At 38.4% G+C, this 24,046-nt stretch overlaps 1 protein-coding gene across 2 annotated transcripts in view; it reads right to left on the reverse strand.

The window, feature by feature from the left end:
* Positions 1-9,221: 9,221 nt before the first annotated feature.
* Positions 9,222-24,046, reverse strand: part of LOC131256961 (leucine aminopeptidase 1-like) — a 33,335-nt gene continuing 18,510 nt past the window's right edge. The window contains exons 3-11 of one of the 2 annotated variants that reach the window (XM_058258084.1): positions 23,741-23,935; positions 23,339-23,564; positions 21,518-21,644; positions 21,232-21,327; positions 14,985-15,062; positions 11,674-11,734; positions 10,578-10,765; positions 9,715-9,873; positions 9,222-9,447 (exon numbers count right to left, since the gene is read on the reverse strand). In XM_058258084.1, coding sequence (XP_058114067.1) covers positions 9,742-9,873; positions 10,578-10,765; positions 11,674-11,734; positions 14,985-15,062; positions 21,232-21,327; positions 21,518-21,644; positions 23,339-23,564; positions 23,741-23,935 — 1,103 coding nt within the window. In that variant the 3' untranslated portion in view covers positions 9,222-9,447; positions 9,715-9,741. Of the gene's footprint in view, positions 9,448-9,572; positions 9,874-10,577; positions 10,766-11,673; positions 11,735-14,984; positions 15,063-21,231; positions 21,328-21,517; positions 21,645-23,338; positions 23,565-23,740; positions 23,936-24,046 lie in introns of those variants that run through there. The other variant, XM_058258083.1, reaches the window with a different exon arrangement.

A 24,046-nucleotide genomic window follows, 5' to 3' on the forward strand; every position in this document is an offset into this window, starting at 1 on the left:
AAAATATGAAATCAATCCGATGAATGGGCCACGATCATGAGATCTTATGATGGGCTTTTCTTGATTATCGGGCCCAATCTTTTAAACCAAACTTCGTCTTCTAGGTAGGAGGCCCTCCCTGGACGTCATCATCGAGATAGATCGATGGTGGGACCCTCCTACTCCATGCGTACGTGCGTAGGTGAGGTGGCATGCGTGCGCGTATGCGCGAGATGTCCCCATCAAATATTGAGGGAGATGAGACTTTAGCCCATAGAGAAATGAATTACTAGAAATGATAACCCAACATAAGGACTAGAGATCCCAAAAATTAGGTTCAATAGGAAAAATAAGTTTTTCATGTAATTCTTTAGTTGAATTGCATTCCATATGTAGGAGAAATCATTTCTCCAAGTATCTTTCTATTCATCATTTAATAAGTTTATAGCATTGTCTTAAAGTAAGATGATAGATGTTATTGAGACACCCTTAATGAACTCACCTATATGAGTATGGAAATGATGCCACTTCCTATTAAAAACTAAACTAATTCTCTAGAGTGCTCATGAAATTGGGATATACATATGGTCGTAACGTGCATCTCTAAACACCTTGTAAACACTTCAACTATTGTGTGGGTTTTGTGTGTGGTCTATTTTAAAAGAAATTTAGTTCAAGGCTTAATTCACTAATTTCTTATAGCCCAAGCACGATTCACTAAGTGGGGTTTAAGACGTTTAGTCGATATCATTTATGCATAATAGCTCTTCTTTGTGCCTAGTTTTGTATTTTTTTTTGAAGTAGAAAATTGTTGAGTGCATTTTGAAAGAAAGGTTAAAAGCAAATAAAATAAGTTTTGTCTTTTGTGAAAACCTTTAGCCCCGTGTTGAACAAAATGACGAGTTTAAAGTGGTTTATCAGCATTTGCACACTACACTCTTGTGAAATGTGCCATATTATGCTCTGGCTGAGGCTAACCTGATGGAAAAACTGGCCCAAAAACCAATTAATCGGATGTGTGCCCGAGAACTTGCATAGGGCCTATTGGCTAGAGTGGGCCTATGAGTTTAGCCTTAATGGACTTGATTTTGTCTAAATTTACAACTCTCTTTAAAATAAAAAATAAAAAAAAATCATGACCATTGGATGTGACCAATTTATTAAGATTGTTTTCATTGTGCAAAAGTGTTTTTTAATTCACCTCAATCATTGTGACACTTTTTCTTAATGGGCGTTTTCTCAACATGTATTTTATTGCATATATTAAAAGGGGAATATGGACATTGCGTATATTAAAAGGGAAATATGGACAGGGTTTTAATACAGAAAAATCCTCTCTAGCAGCTATAATATTTCCCTTAATCGATCTTCCTCTTTCAAGTAGTAACTTTCAATTTTTGGCAGAAGGATGTCCGTGTGGTGGAATTGGTGTTGGGATTCACATAGCATGTGCACGTCATGGACATTCATTTGTTAGTCGTTGTATCCTGAGAGATAGTGTAACAACCCATTTTTTGTGGGAACCAACCCTACCGTCTGCTTGTGTGTGGCCCACCTGAGTTTTGGATCAGCCTCATTTTTTACCTTATATCTTCTCGTGGCCAAGCTGAGATGATAGACGAAGTAGATTTATATTATTTTTAGTGGGACCCACCATATCTAAAAAATAAAAAAAAAATTATAAAAAAAATTATCTTCCGCACGTCACCGCCGCCTAACCCACCTTCTCCATTCTTCCTTCATTTTCGTACGATAATGGGCACCGAACCCTCCCACAAAACGAAACTGCCTACATTCCCCACTCTTCCGCCTCGTTCCTCACATCCATTAAAAAGGAAGGAAAGATATAAACAAAGATTCAATCATATTAAAAATGGAGAAAGGGAGGGAGAGAACCCGGTAGATCAAAAGAGAGGGAGAGAGAGAGAGCTCTGTAGATCAAGAGAGTGAGAGATTAGAGCAGAGCCGAATCATCAAACTTTTAAGGTAAGTGATCTTATCTTGAGGTTTATCCTTTTCAGTTAATTATTATGCTTATTTAGTCCAAAATTTAATAGGAATGCTATTGTCAGTTGATTATTAAGTAGGTAATCATACTCATTTATGAATTTTTATTTTATATATTTCTGATATTTAATGTTGAAATAATTTTCTTATAAATAAAATTATCAAATTCATTTATATATGATGTTTATATTTTTGAATTTCAAAATTAATTGAATTTTATTGATTCATAGAGTTCAATTTTATTCTAACATCAATTCTGAAATTTAGTTAAATTTACTAAATATTAATTCTGAGTTAGACTATTTGATTTAAATTTTGTTTGATTAGAATAAATATAAATATAATATATATATATATATATATATATATATATATATATATATATATATATATATATATATATATATTTTATAAATATAAAATATATATATATAAAATATTTAATAAAATAAACAATTTATTTAAGTTTATATTTTAATTTAGAAATTCTTAAATGTTTGTTAAGATTAAAAATTAAATATGAGTTATTCCTAAAATTTTAAAATTAATTAATATGAAAGTAAATTATTCAAAATAAATTAAATTCAAATTAATTTATGAATTTATCTAAATTAGTAAATTATAATTAATTTTAAAATATTTTAATTAATGATTATGTTAGTTATTAAATTTAATCATGTCCCTTGGGTGAAAGACCCTAAATTTAGTAAGTATGACAATCGTGTCCCTTGGGTGAGAGACTCTAAAGCCAACAAGTAGGGCAATCATGTCCCTTGGGTGAAAGACCCAAAATTTAATAAGTATGGCAATCGTTCAAATTAATAACTTCCTTTAACTTATTAAATTTAGATATAAAAATAAATAATAATAAAATATTCTAAATTTAGAATATTTGATCTAAAATAATTAGATTAAAATTTTTAAGATAGATTAACTTAAATTATTAAATAATAATTTAATTACATTATTAATGTTATATTATAGAAATCAGTGTAATATTTTTGTTTCTGTAAAGATTAAAATCCAAATTTTAATTCTTAACGAGTTAATTAATTTAAATTTTAAATGAACTTAAGTTTAAGAAATTTATCAAAATTTTGGAATTGAAACTAAATCAATTAGATTTCTATATTTTGAAATTTTAGTGATTAATATATATTTAAAACTGTATTAAATTAAAATTTTAATAAAGTATAATATTAGATTTTTAACTTAAAAAAATCTTCTCCTTGTAGTTCAAAATTTTTATTTAAATTAAAATTTAAATAAATTTATCGATTAAAACTTAAATATACATTCTCAATGAATTATCAACGAGAAATTAAAATTAGTTATAAATAATCAAGTTATTTCAGTATATATAATTAAATTAACTCAAAATTAGAACTATATATATATATATATATATATATATATATATATATATATATATATATATATATATTTGTTAAGTTTATGTGATAATTAAAATAAAATTTTAAATTTTAGAATTTAGCGAATAAAAATAATAAATATTTTTATGTTAATATTTATTATTATTTAAGTAAAAATTTTGATTTAATTAAAGTCAGAATTTAAATAACATTTCTTGTACATTATTTCATAATAATTCTTAAATTAAATAATAGTAAAAATAATATTTTATTTAAGTATTTGAATTATTAAAGTTTCAGCAAAATTTAAATCTAGAATTATTAATTAGAATTATATTGTTGATATTTCCGATTGTGAAACAATTATTCATCTTACATGCATGTATATCATTCATTGAACATCAATTTTAATATGTTGGATGTAACGTAAGCAAGTAGGACAATTGTGTCCCTTGGGTAAAAAACCATATATTTAGTAAGTAGAGCAATCATGTCCCTTAGGTGAGAGACCCTAAAGTCGGCAAGTAGAGCAATCGTGTTCCTTTGGTGAAAGACCCTATAACCTATTGAATCTTTTGAAATCTCTTTTATGTTGTAACGCCCTGAAATTCGGGGGTCGAGCATAACTCAGCTCCCGAGTTTCAAAACATCACTTATGCAACATATTTAATGATGGATGTATGTTATCTGTATTAGTGCATAAAACATGGAATAGATTAAGCCAAAACACAGATATAATTCAGGGATAAGTGAATAAAGCAAGCGGAAGACTTATAGAAATATATGTATACAAGTGTGAATCCCTGAAGTATATACACAAACCAGGTCGTGATGAAAGTGTGGCTATCAAAATTACAAGTATCAAGTTACATCATTTAATTCCCAAAAATAATCCCAGAGTCCCGCGCATCAGAACAAGCTCGCTAGAACCCGTCTGAAAACTGCATATAAGAGAAAGCAGTCTCATCATCATCCATCTCCCGCTCTGCCTCAGAAGTCGCATCAACATCTGCAACATCAGAACCTAAGACAGAGTCTGGTGGGTGTTTAACACCGCCCCAGAACGTGGGAGTGAGTGATCAACTCAGTGGAACAATAAGGCACTGGTTAACATGTTATCAGTTCAATCAAGTAGTAATGATAAAGCAGAACAAGTAAACAAGTCATAAGTACTCTTATTAATGCAAGGATGCATGCAAATGATGCGTGCCCTCACGCGTACACCCTCAGCGTCTTTATCTTACGTTACGCATGACACCACCTTAAAGTGCACCACATCTACAAAACACATGCAAATGCGGTGCATGAATATGATTACCAAGTTGTTATTAGTCATTTTCATACAGCAGGATTGGGAAGCTAAAGTACCTTCCTCATATCACCATCCAAACAGTGATCCATACTAGGGTCGTCAGTTCTAGATATCTCATGCGATCATATGGTTGTAGGTCGTAGCAAAGGGCTCGTCACCAATCAATACACACCTTTCATACCTTCGCTACTACACTAAGGCTCGTCACCTCAATGTGGTATCCAGGCATGCTCGAGGTCACTACAAAGGGCTCGTCACCAATCAATGTAAGCCGACAGCACGAATATAGTGTCCCATACCATCATAATCGGCTAACGAGTTTAGTTGCTCACTGGTCACTACAGGAAGGCTCGTCACCCCAGCGTAGGTCGACAGCTCGACCACAGTGTCTCATACCACCATGTCCGGCTCATGAGTCTTTGCGGATCAAGGTACCTTGGTTAATAGGATTTCACTGGTAAGTCTGGTACCCTAGATTCAAGCAGTAGCGTCCAATACATGGTGAACATACATCGGATAATCGGGTTACTTGACGAACTTAACTAGCACGAGCGCACGTTGAGTTGAGCGACATAGAGTGCGCAAACACTCCGCGTGGCCAAACCACTGCCGACAACTCTAATACGACTCGAGTTCGTCTAATCCCATCCTTTGTGGCGAAAGCAATCTCAGCCACAATCTTAAGGCAGATTACCAATTTCCTGGACTATTCATAGTCCCAAACACATTTCCCTACAATAGATATTCGTATTAAATGTAGAACAGTAATGGAACAACAACTTCACTCATGTGGTACACAAGCACTTGAAGAATATCAACTTAACATGAATGTAAGCATAAGTAAGACTTGAATTTAAATAACAAAGAATGTAACTAGCAAGAAGGAAATCATACACATCAATAGAAGTGTTGAGAATCACTTCTCAACGCCCACAAATAGTGTAATAAGTTACACTTTAGATCATTCAGGCATTTCTACAAACACTTAGAATACATAGTTCAACATACATGACGTATGTTGAAATACATGCATTTGGACAATTCCTTTTACCAAGGAGTTGTCATACACACAACTAGCATTCATACATGACAAATAATCATGGCAAACACAAGTGCATATTTTATACGTATACGGTACTTTATACATACACACAGAATACACAAATCTCAATATATCACATGCATATCAGAAACACAACATAAACATAACATTTGGCATGTGAAATCTCATCCATAACAAGAATAAATCATTCACTGGCATTGAAAGCCTTGAAAACCATAACCTATACACTTAAAGTCTGCACCTTAAGCCAGAAAAGAGCACAATCTCATCCATAACAAGAATGAACCACGATAGAATACCCTAAAGCAAGGATAGAAATGAGATACAACAACACCAAGACTATTCTAAGCTCTAACATAGATTAGGGTTAGGTTAACTTACCCAAAGATGAACTCAGAATCGTCAGAATAACGATTCAAAGTGAAGGTTCAAAGATGAAGAAGAGCCGGAAAGAATCTAAGATGATTCACCAAACTTCTCTCTCACTTTCTCTCTCTTTTCCACTCTCTTTCTTAGGGAGGGTTAGAGAAATTCGTATGGAAAAGAGAGCTAGGGTTTAAGGAATATAAATAGGCCTCAAATTGATGAAAATAACCCCAGGGACAAGGTATACTTAGGTAATAACCAAAGCAAGCCTCTCTCGATCCAACGAAGCACTTCCAGTGGGCCAAATACCACGAAAGGTCGGACTTAAGCTCACTGACCATGGATCTAGGTCAGGCTGAGTTTTCGTACCGACCGGCTCTTCAGATCAGCCGTGGCGGACCACACTCAATTCAACGGTCACAGAATCTCGATCAGGTCCACAAGCACAAGGACATGCCTGGGCCACCTTTCCTGATCAGAGGATGAAATTGGGTAAGAATCCAACGGTCGGATTGCTTAAAAACGTCGCACAAGCGACACGACTCAGATTTCATAAAAGCTTAATAAATTCCAACCGTTCTCACACTCTTCACTCCAGACTCAAACAAATCAACCCAGAACATCTTTTGGACTTGATTTTTGAAGTGATGGTCAAGCCCAACATAGTGACCGCAACAGCCTAAGATCATCGCAATCGGACTTTCGACGCGCGGTCCAGGTCTGATCCAGAACTTCCAAAAATTCCCCAGAACAACTGGATTTAGCGATGGATCCCAGATTTCAGAGTAACATAGCGCTAACTAATCTACAAGTTTAGAGTCATGCAGATCGAATTTAAAGTGATTGATGCGAATTTCACAAGCAATCAAGTATAGCGCTAATTACCCCAAAACAACTACTTAGGGAAAGATAAGCACAAAATTTTCTAGGGTCATTACATATGTATAGCGTATGAGTACAATTGTACGCGCGGACATACGTCAAAGGTACAACTGGAGCAGTAGTCTAACCAGCTAACGTATAAATGGGTCCATCACCATGAGGTACTAGTACATACGCGTTAATATAATGTGGTTAACCACTTGGGTACTGTGTTATAAGAAATGATATAATTATTTATGAGAATTCATGAAAATTAGCATATGCATCACAGTTTTACAATTTTGTTGTATAAATTCATGTTCTTTATTATCTGTATTTTTTTTCCCCATTGTTTATAAAAATTTGATATAATCTGAACATGTTAAATTTTGAGTAAGAAATAATCCTACTGGGCTGTTATACTTACCCTAGTATAAAAATGCACAGGCGCAAAGCTGAAATACCATATGCAGGCAGGCCTCTACTATTAGTTTTATTTTCTAAAAAATTAGGTTTAGTTTTAATTCAATTCAGTTTTTTTTTTTTTTTTTTTGTTATTTAGGTTTAATTTATATTCCAAATTTCGATGTAGAAAATGAAAAATTATCAAGAAAGTTATATTTAATAAACATTTTAGCAGTATTTTCCTTTTAGATGACGTTGAATATCTATTAAATTTGATTGAATTATGTGGATTGTAATAAATATCAATATATTCAAACTCACAAACCTAGGATTCGGGTCCGAATGCCCTATTTGGGTACCCGAATGTCGGGGCGTGACAAATACTGTGTAGTCACCCTACTGCACTTGTTGAGCACATGAGAGAGCGTCTCAAAGACAATGCACGCCATGACCCAACAGCAAATCAAATCTTCATCACTTCAATTATTATTATCATCCCAGATCTTCCATACAGGTACAAAGTTCCAAAAATTTCACCTTTCATTATTTGTATTTTCTGTATCTATTGTCGAAGAATCATCACTATAAACATCATAATGGCCCCAGCTTCATGACAACAATTTCTGGCAGGGTAGTCAGCAGCCCCTCCTGTGAGGGGCAGAATACTGTCATAGATCTGTGTGGACGGCACACGAATCAATAAATCAACACCATTCATCACGTGGGGTACACCATGAATATGCCACGTGTGGCTCACTTTTTTAGGACTTGCCCTGATTTTTTGCACATGGCATGCTCACAGTGCGCCCTACTTGATGAATGGCCCAAATCTCTCACATGTCTGCCTTATGAATAGATGTCTGCCACGCATTCTCACTGAATCATACGACCCTTTCTTGCATGAGATTTCCCAGCAAGGCTGGTTGGGGGCTGTGGCCCAATCTGCTTGTCCCCTCTGCCCCACCATGTCAACCCAAACCGTTCATCTACAAATTCTCGCCTAACATGGTCCATATGAAAAGAAATCTCACCGTTCATGGTTCTTTCCTACATGACCATATGCTGTAGGAGCTTCTTGATGAACCATCCAGATCATCACGTGGTGGGGCAGAAGGGTGCAAGATCCCTAACACATGAGAGGCAAATGTGTGAGATCCCTAACACGAGTGGCACGTGTGCCAGACCCCTATTCTCCATCTAGTGCAACACCGCAGCCCACCATGGAAACTCATCTCTCCCAAGACTTGAGTGGCCCACTTGTCAGGTAGGCAACACGGATACATTGAAAATGGGAGAGCCAATCAATTTCTTCGAAACATCTATTTCCATTCATGCACACATGGCCCACTTAATGAGTAGACCATGCTTATCTTTGGGCCAAAAATGTACACAATGGGACCCACCTGATAAGCGGCTAAGATCTCCCTCACGTGTGCTGCATTACCACACCAAATGTGCCGTAGTTTAAAAACCCAAAAAGGTGTGGTAATAGTTTGAAAACCCAAAAATTCAGACTCGATTCTCTGATAATCCGGGTCTGATCAGCTCAAAGGCCAGACCCAACTCAACTCTCTGAGCACTATCAATTGATCTAGACTGATCATTAGGTCCAACGCATTTCGTGGGCTACCATTAAAATATAACACTAATCTGACAAACATTGACCATTTGATCAGTGGCCCTAAATATTGACGGCCATGATCATTTAGAGAATAGGTTTAAGCAACAATTTGATCCATCAATTTGCTAGGGACCATCATGGATTTGCTTATGATTCTAAAGAACCAACTTTTGTTAGGCAGCCTAACCTTAAACATCCCATCCATCAATTGGGAAAAAGGATTGCCATATAAAATAAGAACAAATCAAGGACTGATTGGATCATCAGATCAATGTGAATTTTATATAGTGTCCCATGAAATGTGTTTTGAACATAAGGGACAGTTCAGATTGACCGATTGAACTATGCAAGTGAACTGATGCAGCTAGGAACAATCAAGCATTGTAGCTTGCTAGTTAGAGCCTCCTCCCACCTCGGAAAGGTTCTAGCTTTGACAAGGCGAGTGACCCGGCTCAAGTCACTGCAAGTCGAATCATCAAGTCAGCCAGAGAGCTAAGTTTCTTGTTGACTCAGCCTGAAATCTTGCTGAGTCGAGTTGACTCTACCAAGTTTTGAGTCAAGTCAGCAAGTTTTAGAATTGAGTAGTGTACTAACTCCAGGCCTGATTATTTCCATAAATGTGCTGAATGTTTCTCCCCTTCCTCAAAAACGCATTTTATTCCACACACTGAATTGGATTTTGAAACTAAATATCACAAACAAACTGACCTTGTTCACCTCATATTACCTGGAGATGTGTGAAAATTTTCAGCTCTCAACTTGAGGAGTTTTTCAGAACCCATTCCACCAAAGTAGAGACCCCAAATCCCGTCGCAGTCCGTTTCTTATCATTCCAGACGGGACCGGCCATGTCTATATGCAGCCACTGGACCTTCTCATCGACAAACTGCACAAGTGAAAAGCTCACTTCAGTTACAAATCATTCCACAGAAAGTGTAAGGCCACTCACAGGAGAAGAGTTGCGACTCCTAATCTCCACAATGTGGCATGGGTTTGCAGTATTCCAGACGTTTGTTAGGCAGGCCCCACCACAACTGTTCCCCGACCTAAACTCAGGCTGGTCCTGTTCATCCGGTGAGCTACACATGGACAGCAGATACAGACTGCTGGTTACACTGCCCAATTCTTTTGTACACAAGGGGCCCACCTGATGACAGAACATGTCTGATACTAAGGTCACAATACATACATAAATGGTTCCACCTGATGAACTCATGGATCTCACATGCGCGCGCGCATGCCTGGCTAGAGTAGAATTTGGAATCCCAATCTTGCAAAGCTAGCCTTCGGATTATTCATCTTCTAGCTTTAAACTGAATGCATTTGAGAGCCCGATAAATTACAACCAAGGGCCTGGTTCTCAGTTTTTCATGACCATCCTATACAAGATCTAACAATCATGCCATCTACATTCACTCAGTGAGTTTCTACTGAGCAACTCTTGGTTCAAGAGCTATGGGCCACGTGAAAGCAATCCTGTTGATACAGTGGCTAGGAGGAGGGCATGATCGGGTCAATGTCTTCCTAGGACAAAAATTCCACTGCATTCAGAAATGAATAAATAAGCAAAAACAAGATTAATGTGTTCACCTGTTTCAAGAACAGCGCGGCAGTGATTGCACCCCCTTGACGGCCTCCTGTGTTAACCATATCAGCAACTCCTGATTTCATAGACTCCCAGTAGCTTTCCTCTAATGGCATCCTCCAAAATTTCTCGCCAGTGATGTTAGAAGCAGCGGAAATCTCATTTGCTAGGTCATCACTGGGCGTGAAGACTCCTGCCCAAGTGAGGAATCATCAGCATGAAATTGGTCTGTAAAGACTCAGCTTCGATATTTTGCAATTTACTAATCAATTTTACAAATTGGGACCATGCTGATTCCGGTAACCATAAGGTGGTGAAATTTGGATCCAACAACATGCCCTGGCCCCAAAAGAAAAAACATGGTGGCCCACCTATCAGGCAGACCAAACGTGGATGAGAAAAAATGTACGGACACAAAAAGAAAAATTACCAACAAGTATGAGACCTGGAATTGGAACTGGAAACCAAATAAGAACCAGCTGTGATCCACAAGTTGAATCACCCAATTCAAATGTAGAATCAGGTGGTTCCATATTTGTTTGGAATTGGCCAAATTAAATGATGAGACAATAACTAGAAACTAAAGCTCAGCATATCCTAAAAATGTAGGAAAAGACGGTAATGAAATTCACAGAATTGAAATCAATAGTAATAGAAATTGAGGCCAGTTTTATTAGGGATCCCAGAATATTCGCAAACCCATGGATTTTCAGTGGCGAAACAGAATTGACAACGAGGCTTCATGAGCACAGCCTCCCTGCTCCTACACATGGTATATATGGACTGATCTTATGCAAGTGAGCATGGACCAGAGTCGTCATGGGCATATATGTCATATGAGCTGAGCCTGGGCAATGCTTTGAAATTTTTTTGGACATGGGCTGGGCTTGGGCAAGGCCAAACGATTTTGGGCTGGGCTTGGGCAACATGAAGCGGGCCCTGACAGCCCTACTCATTAGAGAGCACTAATGGAAAAGGAGATTTTGCAACGAGAAAAGAGATGAGAAAGACAAGTAGTCAGAATTATGCACAGATCTGAGCATAATGCTGACCAAACGGTAAACAGCTATTCTCAAGATGAGGAAGGAAAGGATACAATACCTGCAATACTGGGCCCGAGAGCAACAATGCATGCCCCAGTCAGTGTTGCCAGATCAACAATCTGCATGAAACAGTTTTGAAAAGGTGGTAACAAGTTTCTAAATCAAACACAATAAAAATAACAAATAACATAGATGCCTTAGAGCCCAAACCTGCCCTCTGTTGACCCAGTATTCATCTCAATCTCATTCTTGGGTCTCTCAAGCTGAAGAAGTTTCTTTTTTAATTCTAATTTTTATTTTTCTTGTGTTCGTTTTGCTGGTCTCCCTCCCTCTCCTCATTTGGTGCAGATATTTTCTTATAATTCGCAGAAAATTTGAAGATTCTGCCTTCTCCATATGCAGGTTTTTGTCATGTTTTCAGACAGGCCAATGAGACAGTGGATTGCTTCACTGAAGCTGGAGCAACAATAGGGTCACTCCAGCTTTAGAGAGGAAATCCACTATCTCATTGGCCTCTAGGGAACTTGCTCCTCTTTGGTTGTTCCCTTCTTTTTTCTCACTAAATTTGTGTTACTCATGAACAAAAATTGCAAAAATTGATGTGCTTTGAATTAAACTGGCATCACCATCATCATCATCCAAGCCTTTTATCCCAATTAATTGGGGTGCCATTCCACTCTATCAAGGGCCATACCTTCAGTTAGACCATAGGCCATCAAGTCTTTTCTTATTACCTCCATCCACGTCCTTGTGGGCCTTCCCCTTGCCCTTTTAGAGCCTTCAACTTATCCCAACTCACTCCTAACCAGCGTGGTTCTTGGCCTCCATTGCACATGACCAAACCATCTAAAGTCTATTTTCCCTCATCTCATTACCTATTCATGATACTCGTAAGTTCCCTCAAATGTATTCATTTCTAATTTTGTCTTTCCTCATCTTGCCACTCAATCATCTCAACGTCCTCATTTCAGCTACACACTCATCCTATGGAGATGTCCCCTTCTTTTTTCTTTTTTTTTTGAAGAGCTGGAGATGTTGTCCTTTACCCAACATTCCATATTTCCGTTGCATAAAGCATGGCTCGTCTTATAGCTATCCATTTCTTCCACCCTGCTTGAACTCAATGGGTAACATTGTTTTCAATCTCTCCACTCTCATGGATTATTGATCCAAGGTATTGTAAGTGGTTAGTTTGGGAAACTTCTTTTTTTTTTTTTTTTATAGAGAGAGAGAGAGAGAGAGAGAGAGATAACAACAATTTTATTAGAAAAGCGCCAAAGCGCGAAAACAAACAAAAAGGCTAAAACAGCCCCACCTCTACAACTCAAAAAAAAAGAAAAAGAGGAGAGACACCCGAAGCAAGCAAACCAAGCCTAATCCTTTGAAAAAAGCAAGAGATTGGTCGGGCTAATTGCCTTTACATAAACAGCCTAACTCCTTAAATTACAAGTAATCTCCCCTATCACTTCACGCTGAGACTGACTCCTAATACAAAAACAACGCCTATTTCTCTCTCCCCAAATCGATCACCAATTTGCAATCAAAAGAAGTCTCCCAATTGCCTTCCCTGCTTTCCCCACTCTTCCACCATGCCAGGCTCACAACAAATCCGACATCATCTTTGGCATAACCCACACGAAGTGGAGGGACTAAATGAAATGATCCCAAATTGACCGGGCTACCACACAATGAATGAAAAAGTGGTCTGTCGATTTAGCATCCACCATACACATCAAGCAGATATTCAGAAGGACCAAAGCTCTTCTTTGCAAATTGTCTATCGTGAGCACCTTCTTCCTCCCCACAAGCCAAGCACATGCTGCAACACGAGGAGGAGGACCATAAGACCAAAAGAAGGTCGGAAAGATGTCGAGTTGAGAGGGATTGGATATAAACTCAAAGAAAGATCAAACTGAGAAACAGCCCGAAGGGTGGGCTTTCCAAAGCACAGAATCATCAGAATGCACCAAAAGGGGTCATATCCTTCAACCAAGACAACTCCACAAGCTCCATCGTCTCCCCATCTAAAAGGTTGCAACAACAGTACGGAGCCCACACCACATTCCTCCCCACCATGGAGTAACAACTTACTACCAAGACACGTCTATCAAAAGCAACACCAGCTAGGGGAAGAAAATCTTCTTAGAGAGGGCGATCACCACACCAAATACCCGACCAGAAACCAATACGATCCCCACCTCCTAGGGAGAAGGAGATACCCCAATTGAAAAGGCTCCATGTAGAAACCTCTGCCATGTACTTCCTAAAAGCTAACCCAAATTCTTAGGAAAAGACTAAGATAATAATGGTTAAAATTGCTTTCCACACATTAGAAGCATGATATAATGAAGACTCCTTCACTTCCCACCCCCTCTCATTCACACCATACTTGCAAGCAACAATCCTTCTCCACGAACTTCCCTCTTCAATGGAAAAAGCACCATAACCATTTCCCAAGCAAAGCCAAGTTCATAAGACCCTGTTTCCTAATTCCGACCCTTGAGACATAGGCTTGCAAACTTCCTCCCATTTTAGAATATGAAACTTCTTGCTCAGCAATCTTAACTATCTCCTTGTTTTCACTCTTATTACTAAAATTGTGCTTCATATACTATGTTCTAGTCCAACTAATTTCAATCATTTATTTTGCAAAGCATCCCTATTCCCTCCATAAATCTAGCTTTGTTTTTATGCCTACCCTCATCTTGTCAATCAAAATAATGTCATCTGTAAACAACAGACTCCATGGGATCTCTTCCTACAAATGCCTCGTCAACTCATCCCAAGACAAATGGATGGTTGGAGCATTATAGTTATATTATATATTATATATATATATATATATATATATATATATATATATATATATATATATATATATATATATATATATATATATATATATATGTGTGTGTGTGTGATATATATATATATATTAGTTGCCAAGACAAATGTAAGGTTTTTGGTCCTTTTATCAACAACAAAGCATTTTACTAGAAGGCAGTAGTAAAAACATTTTTGTGTGAGGGTTGAGAATCCTCTTGAAGAAACACGTGAACATGGCATTATAGTGAGATCCAGGCTGTTTAATAAACAGCCCCCTCCATAAACATGCCCTGTCCCAAAAATCAGACTGATCTGCTAGCCAGCTGGGCCACACATGTGATAAAATTAGAGAATCAGAATAAATTCACATGTGGTCTACACTCAATTCTCAATTTGGACTACTTGACATGTGGACCATCCTGATTTTTTGGGGCCTGCCCAACGGATGGCCGAGATCTAACGCAGCACTATCTTCTCGCATGTCTAAGAAGAGGAACACTGGTTTTCTCTTGAAACATTATACAGGACTGTAAGGATTAATACCTTCTCAACACCTTGGTTGCAAGCATAAACCAGAGCATCTGCTAGTGTAAGCCTGCCTTCAGCATCAGTGTTATTGACCTGCAATAGTGAATGAAGCCAAATAGCCACATGCCCAAGTATAAAGCTGGTGGAATCATAAATCGACATATCATAGATAATTACTCCATAACATTCAATGAAGTTTGCATACAAGCCCTGGAACAACGCACTTACCCACTCGATTGCTGATTGAGGAAAAAGAAAACTTACAAACCGAGGTTCAGTGATCAAATGGGCAGCACAATCTCAGAGAATTGGTGGGATGTCTGCTAGTGAGTTAGCTATTGAATGGTCCAATCTGGTGGGGTAACTTCTGTGTCCCTCCTTTTGGTTAAACACTTTGTTTAACAAAGGGAATTTGGGGATTCCCTGGGTCCATTATTTGTATTTTGCTGCTTTGTTTCTGTTGTAGGATGGACCTTTGGGTCTTTCTTTTAAGAAATTTCCATTATTTGCTTCTTCTTTTTAAAGCCTCGTACATTGGAAACAGAGGCCACATTCAACAGAAACCAGTATAAATATCAAAAGGTTAGGGTTTTCCAACCTGTTAAGTTTTCGAGGCATCCACCATCCACAGTGGAGCCCAGGAGATCAATGGTCTGGATCACCACATCATGGGCCCCACTTGTATGGGCTGCCAGATCAGTCCTTTAGAATACCTCTTTCATGACAGCATGAATTCATATAGGGAGACGTATCCTTGCATTGGGAAAAAGAAAATGCTTTCCCACACCAACCATAGCCCATCATGTGTATTTCCAGCCAGCAACAAATTTGTCCCCATCGATTTGGGTTCAGCATTCTCATAATTTGCTTGGCAAAGGTTAGACATCCAGCTGCCCACCGACATCAACCCTCATCTGGGCTTGGGACCACTTGGCGTGTCGCAATCAGGCAGAGTTGGGGTGAATATAAAATAAATACAGTAGTTGACAAACCAAAATGTGAACTAAGAGCAGATGATGACAACTAAAGGGGGACGTTGTACCCAGGCATGGCAGTGGACTGTGTTGATCAAGTTAATTTAAAAGGTACAAGCATGTAGCAGTGGAACGTCACAAGTACAGCATAATCAAGTTTTACATAGAGTTCTAAATTTAGGCGTAATTCATTAATAGGAAATAGGTATGGCCTCGCAAGCTCTCTGACATGGTTTTAAACATCATCCAAAACCAGGTCAACTCAGTATCCGTGGAGATATGAAACGAGCCATCCCAAAAACTAGACCGAGTCAAAATGTGGCCCAACCTCACATACGCAGTTAGCTGGAACCTTTTTTTCTTTCTTTTTATTTTTCTTTTTATTTTCCTCCTTTTTCTTTTTTCGAAACGCAATGAAAATTCATCTTTTCTTTATAAAAATGGATCAATTACAAAGCAGATGAGGAGGAATCATCCGTTTGACACATCAAAGCTCACCTCCCCAATTCACTTCAAATGCACCCAGTGGCCAATTAGCCAAAAAAGAAGAGGACCTTGCTCAGCTAATCAACTACCACTTTGCTTTCAAAAACACTTCCACTGCAGGATTCAATGAATTGCAAAATATTCAATTGCTGCACTCAGACCACATTGACCAGAGACCAGCAAGTTGAGCAAGCCGCCAGAGAATTTCCTTTTTGGATTTCCACAACCAACGTGCCAAAGATGAAAAAACTCCTAGATCGATCTAGGCATCACTGGGGCAACTAAACAGATGGTCTACTGATTCGGCATCATGGAGGCATAAACTAGCACATATTCAAAATTGTCATTTTCTTTTTCCATATCCAGCAACTTATTCTCACCAACCATCCACAGAAATTTCAGAACCCTCGGAAGAGCCATATGCTTCCATATTAGCTCTAACACGTTTTCAGTAATTATTAAAATTGAGTTCCATAGACTCATATGAATATTCCTAGTCTCCATAAGTCAGGCATGTTACTCTCATAGTCAAATGGTAGACTTAGTTAAGACCATCTGATTTTGGCATGCAATCCATCTAGAATATGGTTACTATCTCCTTCACCCAATGTTTAAATTATTGGCGATAATATCGAATTATCGCCGATATTTTCAGTATCGCTAGCCCTTTGATAACGAAAACTCCAGATTTCGTTTCTCTCTTCGATATCGGCGACATTTCGCCAATTTTTTTCGAAATTTCACTGACAAAATCGAGCCGTAAATACTAAAAATGAAAATCATATTTTAAAATTACCTCTTTCTGGAAAATCGAGAGGTGATTGGATTGTAGATCGATAGTGTGGTCTTCAAAAGTATGAAATAACCCAAAAAATACGGGATTTCGACGAGCTTTTTTCTAATATTGTTGGGATTTCTGTCAATAGTTGAATCTGCATTGCGAAATTGAAGATACTTCCGAGATTCTAGGGGTTACTACGGCTGTGGAGAAGAGCTTGTGCGTCGACTTTTAGGGTTTTGAAATAGGGATTTTCGAAACCCTCTTTCGAAGCTCTTTCCTTATAGCTGAAATTTTTAAATTTACTAAACTATGCGTTTGACGCTATTAAATTGCAAAGGTCACCATCATTTTGCCTCGAAACAAAACTAATATATTACATAACTTTTAAGTTATTTTATAATGTGAGTTTCACACAACATAATAAGACTGTTTCACTGCCATTTTACCTTAAAACAAAACTAATAGATTAGATAACTTTTAAGTTATTTTATAGTGTGAGTTTCACACAACATAATAAGACTATTTCACCACCATTTTATATATAAAAAATAAAAAATAAAAAATTGTGATGGCTACGGGAGTAGATTAGGTGTGTCCCATTCTCACATAAGATGATGCGGCCCACCATGATGTATTTGCCCATCCGTTTTTCAGAACATTTTAGGGCATGAGCCCAAAAACGAAGAAGATCTAAATCTCAGGTGGACCATACAACAGGGGTGATTGAATGCCATACCATTAGAAACTTCCTAAGACCCACCTTATGTTTCCTTAATGTTTATTTTCCATCCAACCTATTGATAATGTCACATAAATATGGATGAAGGGAAAAAACAAATATCTACTTAATCCAAAACTTTTGTGGCCCATTAATGTTCATCGTCATTGTTTCCTATGAATGATAAGTTTCTCTGGATAATTAGATCTACTTCATTGTTAGGCTCATGCCTTAAAAGGGTCTTGCAAAACGGATGGATATAAAATAAATCCACTAAGGTGGGCCCCGCGGTAAGGGCCATAGTCTTGGGTGACGCCGACGCATGGTTAGATGGTTGGATGCATGGATGGGATGGGATGGTTGGTTGGATGGATGGATGGATGGATGCTTGGATGGATAGATGGGATGGATGGATGGATGTTTGAATGATTGGATGGGATGGGATGGTTGGATGGATGGATGGATAAATGGTTGGATGCATGAAATAGCTAGGATGGTTGGAGGGATGAATGGATCGATAGATGGGATGGATGGATGAATGCTTGAATGATTGGATGGGATGGATGGATGAATGTTTGAATGATTGGATGCGATGGTTGGATGGTTGGATGTAGAGGTGGGCATCGGTCCAGATCGAAGCGGATTGGGTTCAACCCGATCAGATCCGAAATGGCAATGGTTTGACCCGAACTCGATCAGATCCGGAATCAAATCTGGGTCACCTGATCCGAACAGATCCGATACATGATTCGCCTGACCCGAACCGAGTCCGACTCGGTCAGAGAAACCGAGTTGGGTACGATTCGGATCTGTGTGAATTTAATTTAACTTTTCATATAATGTGGTCCACTTCAACCATTAATATATGCTATTTTTTTGCTCAAGGCCTAAATTGATATGTCAAAATGGATGAACGGCTTAGATAAAACATATACATCAAGGTGGGCCCCACATGGCTCTGAAAGAGCTTTTCACCTGTGTATTTAGGTTTTCATTGGACGTAAAGTAACGTGCACGGCAAGAAATTGCTTTTCACGCAAGCACATGCACAGTTTTGATTTTGTATCTATATTACCGAGTTGTGTGGGTTTAATCATGGGGTATGTGTTATATCCAAACCGTCCATCCATTTAGTGTCCTCGTATTATGGCTTGAGATGAAAAATAAGACAGATCTAACTATCAAGTAGACCACACGAATTGTTTAACGGCGAAAATCATTCTCTGCTGCTATTTGTGGTGTGGTCGAGATGATCTTTTAATATTATTCATTTTTTGGATAATGTCCTATAATGATCTCTAAAAGTATATGAACGGTGTAGATATAATAAATACATCACTGTGGAGGCCATATAAGTTTGATCTCCTTTGAACCGTTCGTACAACTCGGAGCTCAAGGAACACACGGAGCTCGAAGAGCGCAGAGGGTACTGACGGATGGGCTACTCGCCTACTCCCCTGCCACCAGCAAATGGCCCGTGGTCGGTGCTCTGCGGACCCCACCATGATGTATGTGTTTCATCCATGCCCTCCATCTATTTTTATAGATCATTTTATGTTATGAGAATAAAAATGAGGTACATAGAAATCTCAAGTGGACCACATGGTAAGAAAGTGTTGAGTGAACGTTGACCATTAAAAACGTTTTGAGGCCATAAAAGTTTTTGATCAAGCTGATATTTATTGTATACCCGACGTCAAAACCGGGTCGGGTCTGTTCGGGTTGGTTTGGACCCATTCGGTCCGGGTATTTGGACCAGATCTGTTCGGATACAGTGCTATCCGAACTCAATTCGAAATACTTTCGGATCTGGACCATCAGAATCGATCAGGCCCGATCAGACCGTCGGCTCTGTTCGTAACGGTACCAAGTCGGGTTTGGTCGGGTCAGATCCACCGGATCAGGCCTAAGTTGCCCACCTCTAGTTGGATGTTTTGATAAATAGAGGGGATGGATGTATGGATGTTTGGATGGATGGATGGGATGGATGTTTGGATGGGATGGTTGGATGAATAAATGGGATGGAAGGATGGATATTTGGATGATTTGATGGAATGGATGGATGGGATGTTTGAATTGTAGGATAGATAGGATGGATGGATGTTTGTTTGATGGATAAATGGAATGTGTGGATGATTTGATGGGATGGATGGATGGATGGATGGGATGGGATGGTTGGATGGATGGATGAGATTGATCGATGAATGTTTGGATTATTGAATGGGATGTTTGGATGAATGGGAAGGATGGTTGGATGGATAGATGGGATGGTTGGGTGGTTGGATGGATGGATGGATGGTTGGTTGGACGAGATGTATGGATGGATGGGTGTTTGGATGGATGGAAAACGTGAATATACAATACATACATAAAGGTATTATATAAACTCATTTTAGTTACTATTAGAGTGATTTCTTCCGGCAGCGCATGTTTTTAGACTTCCATTACAAGAAAACTTATTATGTATGCATTTTTTTTTACAATTTTTTTATTCCTAAATATGAAGATATGTGTAGTTAGGCATGTCTTGAAGTTTCATTGAAAAACTCCACATTTTTTCCTATGTTTCCCCAATTTTCCCCACATTTCCAGTTATCAGCGATATTATCGACAATAACGATATTTTATCTTTATCTCCGACCAGCGAAACTTGTAGCGATACCGACAACTCGAACACTAGCTTCACCCGATAAACCATGTAAAACAACACCAAAAATCAAACTAAGTCAATTGAAAAAGGGGGGGGGGAACAGATTTTCCAATAAAAATGAAGTCAGACATTCATGTTCTACTCATATGAAAGACTACTTGGGCAAACAACAAGATCAAAATTACTATATCACAATTACAATAAATGGGAGGCCATAAAACCCATGTTTTCTCATGAAAGATTATACTAAAGATTCCTAACTATATATCCTCTTCAGCGCGATGGCATTTGAACGCATTCAACAGCATCAACTTTGCTATAGCAGCAGTATTTCATATAGAAAGCATCGAAGTACTGTAAAACACCACAGCTGGCAAACCTTTACCGAAAATGATCTGATTAAGAGGGAAATAAACAGAGATTTGATGCCACTGTCCCTAAAAAATTGGTCACACTGCACAAGAGGTTGCTGCAACTGCTTTTTCTCACGATCCATATTTTGATGGATATCACATCAGATTCAGACAAACAGTTTGTTGTGTGCTATTTTCTTTTGAATGAGATTTTGTTGCCATCGATCAAGAAAAATGTCATACAAACATCACTCAATGTGACAAAATAACACTCCGCCTACAAACAACCAAAAGAATTACCTCAATCGTCTTTCCATTTGAAGCTGTTATTATATCCCCAGGTCTCATGCCTGTACCACTAATCATGTTCTCACAAGCAGCAACAATGAAATGAACCTGAAAATTCGAATTTTTAACCATAATCAAAAGCATGTCAATCATAGAATTCGACTTTCAAGTTCTAAAAATTCCATGGCTACTCATGAATTTGTTTCGTTATTGCTTCTAAAAATTTAATCATTACTCATGATTCATGAATTTGTTTGGTTATTGCTTCCAACAAGATGCATAGCGAAGACCCACTTACCTCCACTCCAGGTGGTTTAATTTGCCCTATGGCCTTCGCTGCGCCTAGAGCTGCTGCAGAACCTCCCATATCAAATTTCATGAGCTCAATTAAACACCCTGGGCCTGTCTTGAGGTTGTAGCCACCACTGTAACATAGAAGATTCACATATCATTTATTGCAAGAGTAACTCAGCCATTAAGTGCATGCCTGCCAAGATTAATGGGTAAGCTTTTAGAGCATTACACAGTGCTCAGGCCAAAAGTTTGTACTGTAATCTTCTGGCCTTCAGTTTGTATAAATGGGGCCCATTGTTCAGTGCTCCAACTGTTGGCATCGTGGGCCCATTGTGGATGGCGCATGCATTAAAAAACCCTCCGAGAAACAATCCTAATCCATCAATGTGTGGCCAACAAATAGGCACTGAGAAAGATAATGCATCAAAGGTTAATAGCCGTCAAAAGAAGGCCAAGTATTCTATAGCTAGGATCATAAAATCTGCATATTTCGGTGCACAGGCCTTCCAGAGTGATGCCCCTTGTATCAATGGTTAGGATAACTGAAACACAGGCCCAATTTGACAAACTAATAACCAAAATTCACCGTACGAATTTTAAGCCCAAGGGGTCTCTTCTCTTGGCTCAGTGGTAGACATTGTGTGTCTCATATCTGAGGTCAAGGGTTCAAGAACCCATGCGTGTGTGGGGTGGTAGTGTGTGGGTGCTTCTCACCTTTCAAAAAAAAAAAATTTATAAAAAAAAAAAAGCCCAAGCATTGCATGATACCTCAAGCTTTCATTCAGAATAAAACAGCAGGTCCATGATTTGCAAATATGAGTGGACCCAACTGGAACAAGTATTGAATATAGTCATAACACATCAAGAGTCCAGGACAAAATATGGAATCCAATGGTTGCAGCAGAATATGGTGGTAGAATTGGATTCATCAGATGTCATTGGGCAGGCCTTTCAAAAGGATAAGGCAACATGGTAGGGGTGGCAATGTGCCGGGCCAGGGTTGGAGTTAGCCTGGCCCTGGCCCTAACTGGGCTGAAAAGGCCATGGACCTATGAGTGGTTTGAAATGGCCCTGTAAGGAAAAGAGTTAATGACTAGAGGCTTGAAATGGTCACTTTTTTTTTCTCTCTTTTGAGAATCCTTTCTGAGACGATTCGAAAAGTGAAAGGAATAACTAAGTATAGGGTACCTCTATCCACAACCAGTCCCATCATATAAATGGTTTAGATCACTGAAAAATAATCTCAAATGAAACGAGTCTCTTTAAGCTACATGTGAGCAGTGCATGCAAACTGCTAAAATGTGTCTTTAGACAGTCCAGCCTTTATGTATAATGGTGGCAAACTTGATGATTGGACTGGGCCATTCATCATTGGCCCAGGCCTGACTGGCCCAGACACCAGGTCTACATTCAAGCCCAGGCCCAGCACTTGAGACAAGTTTATGGGCCCTGGCCCTACAAGGCCGAGCAGCCCAGCCATCGACACCCCTTTACCACAGCTTGTGTCATTTATTTTCAACAAGATTTTGGAGACTTGCTTTGCACTTGACATCTCTTTTATCGCCGTATGAAAAGAAGCAAATGAGATTGCCGATTCTCTTGAGAAAGGTGTATCTCCTAGTATTTGTTAGGGAAATCCCTCCACCTTGTATCAACTTTTATGTACCTTTTAGCAATAAAGTCGACCTCTTATCAAAAAAAATGTAGAAGGTGAAACTTAAATGATATTAGTCACTCTCGATTGTGGACTTAACAAGCAAGATTATTTTTTTCCAGTGATCTAAGCAAAGAATGGCTTGAGAAATGAGGGGGAGAAAGGTATTACCTGTCAAAAGTCAATCCCTTCCCAACTATTGCCAACTTGGCTTTCACTTGTCCGTTTGGAGGTTTATAACAAATATGGATGAAATGAGGGGGATTTTCAGATGCAGCTGCAACACCCAAATAAGAACCCATCTTTAATTCTTTGCATTGGTCCACATTCAATATGTTTGCAGTAAGAACATCATTATATGTGGAAGCAATTTTTGAGGCCTCGTCTGCTAGTACGCCTGAAACATAACAGCCGAGAGACTATGTCAACAGAATGTTACTCTCATCCCAAACACCGATAAACATAAGGAAATCCATCCGGTAATTTAACTCAAATAAGATCAAGTGAGAAAAGAAAAACTCAGGTCATTCAATGGATAAATAGCAAAAGGTGAAATCAAAAACGTCTACGAACCAGGTGTGAGTACATTCGGCGGTGCATTTACAAGCTCTTTTCCTAAGATCACCCCAGAGCAAACTTCACCAGCATATTTGAGTTTGTTTTCCAGTTTAGGTCCAGCCCCAAGCCCGATAATATCCACTGACTTAAGTAAGGGCTTTTTCGATTCTGACTTAAACCTACTGTCCTCATAAATCCCAAGCACGGTCCCTGTAATAGTGAAATCATCATGAGAAGTTTCACAGTCATACTTAGGATAAAACGAAATGGTGCAAGACATGAACATTAGCAAACAATGAAAGTGCCAACAAAAACAAAGTG

Source organism: Magnolia sinica, chromosome 9 (genome assembly GCF_029962835.1).
Source record: "Magnolia sinica isolate HGM2019 chromosome 9, MsV1, whole genome shotgun sequence".
In the NCBI taxonomy this organism is placed as follows: Eukaryota; Viridiplantae; Streptophyta; class Magnoliopsida; order Magnoliales; family Magnoliaceae; genus Magnolia; species Magnolia sinica.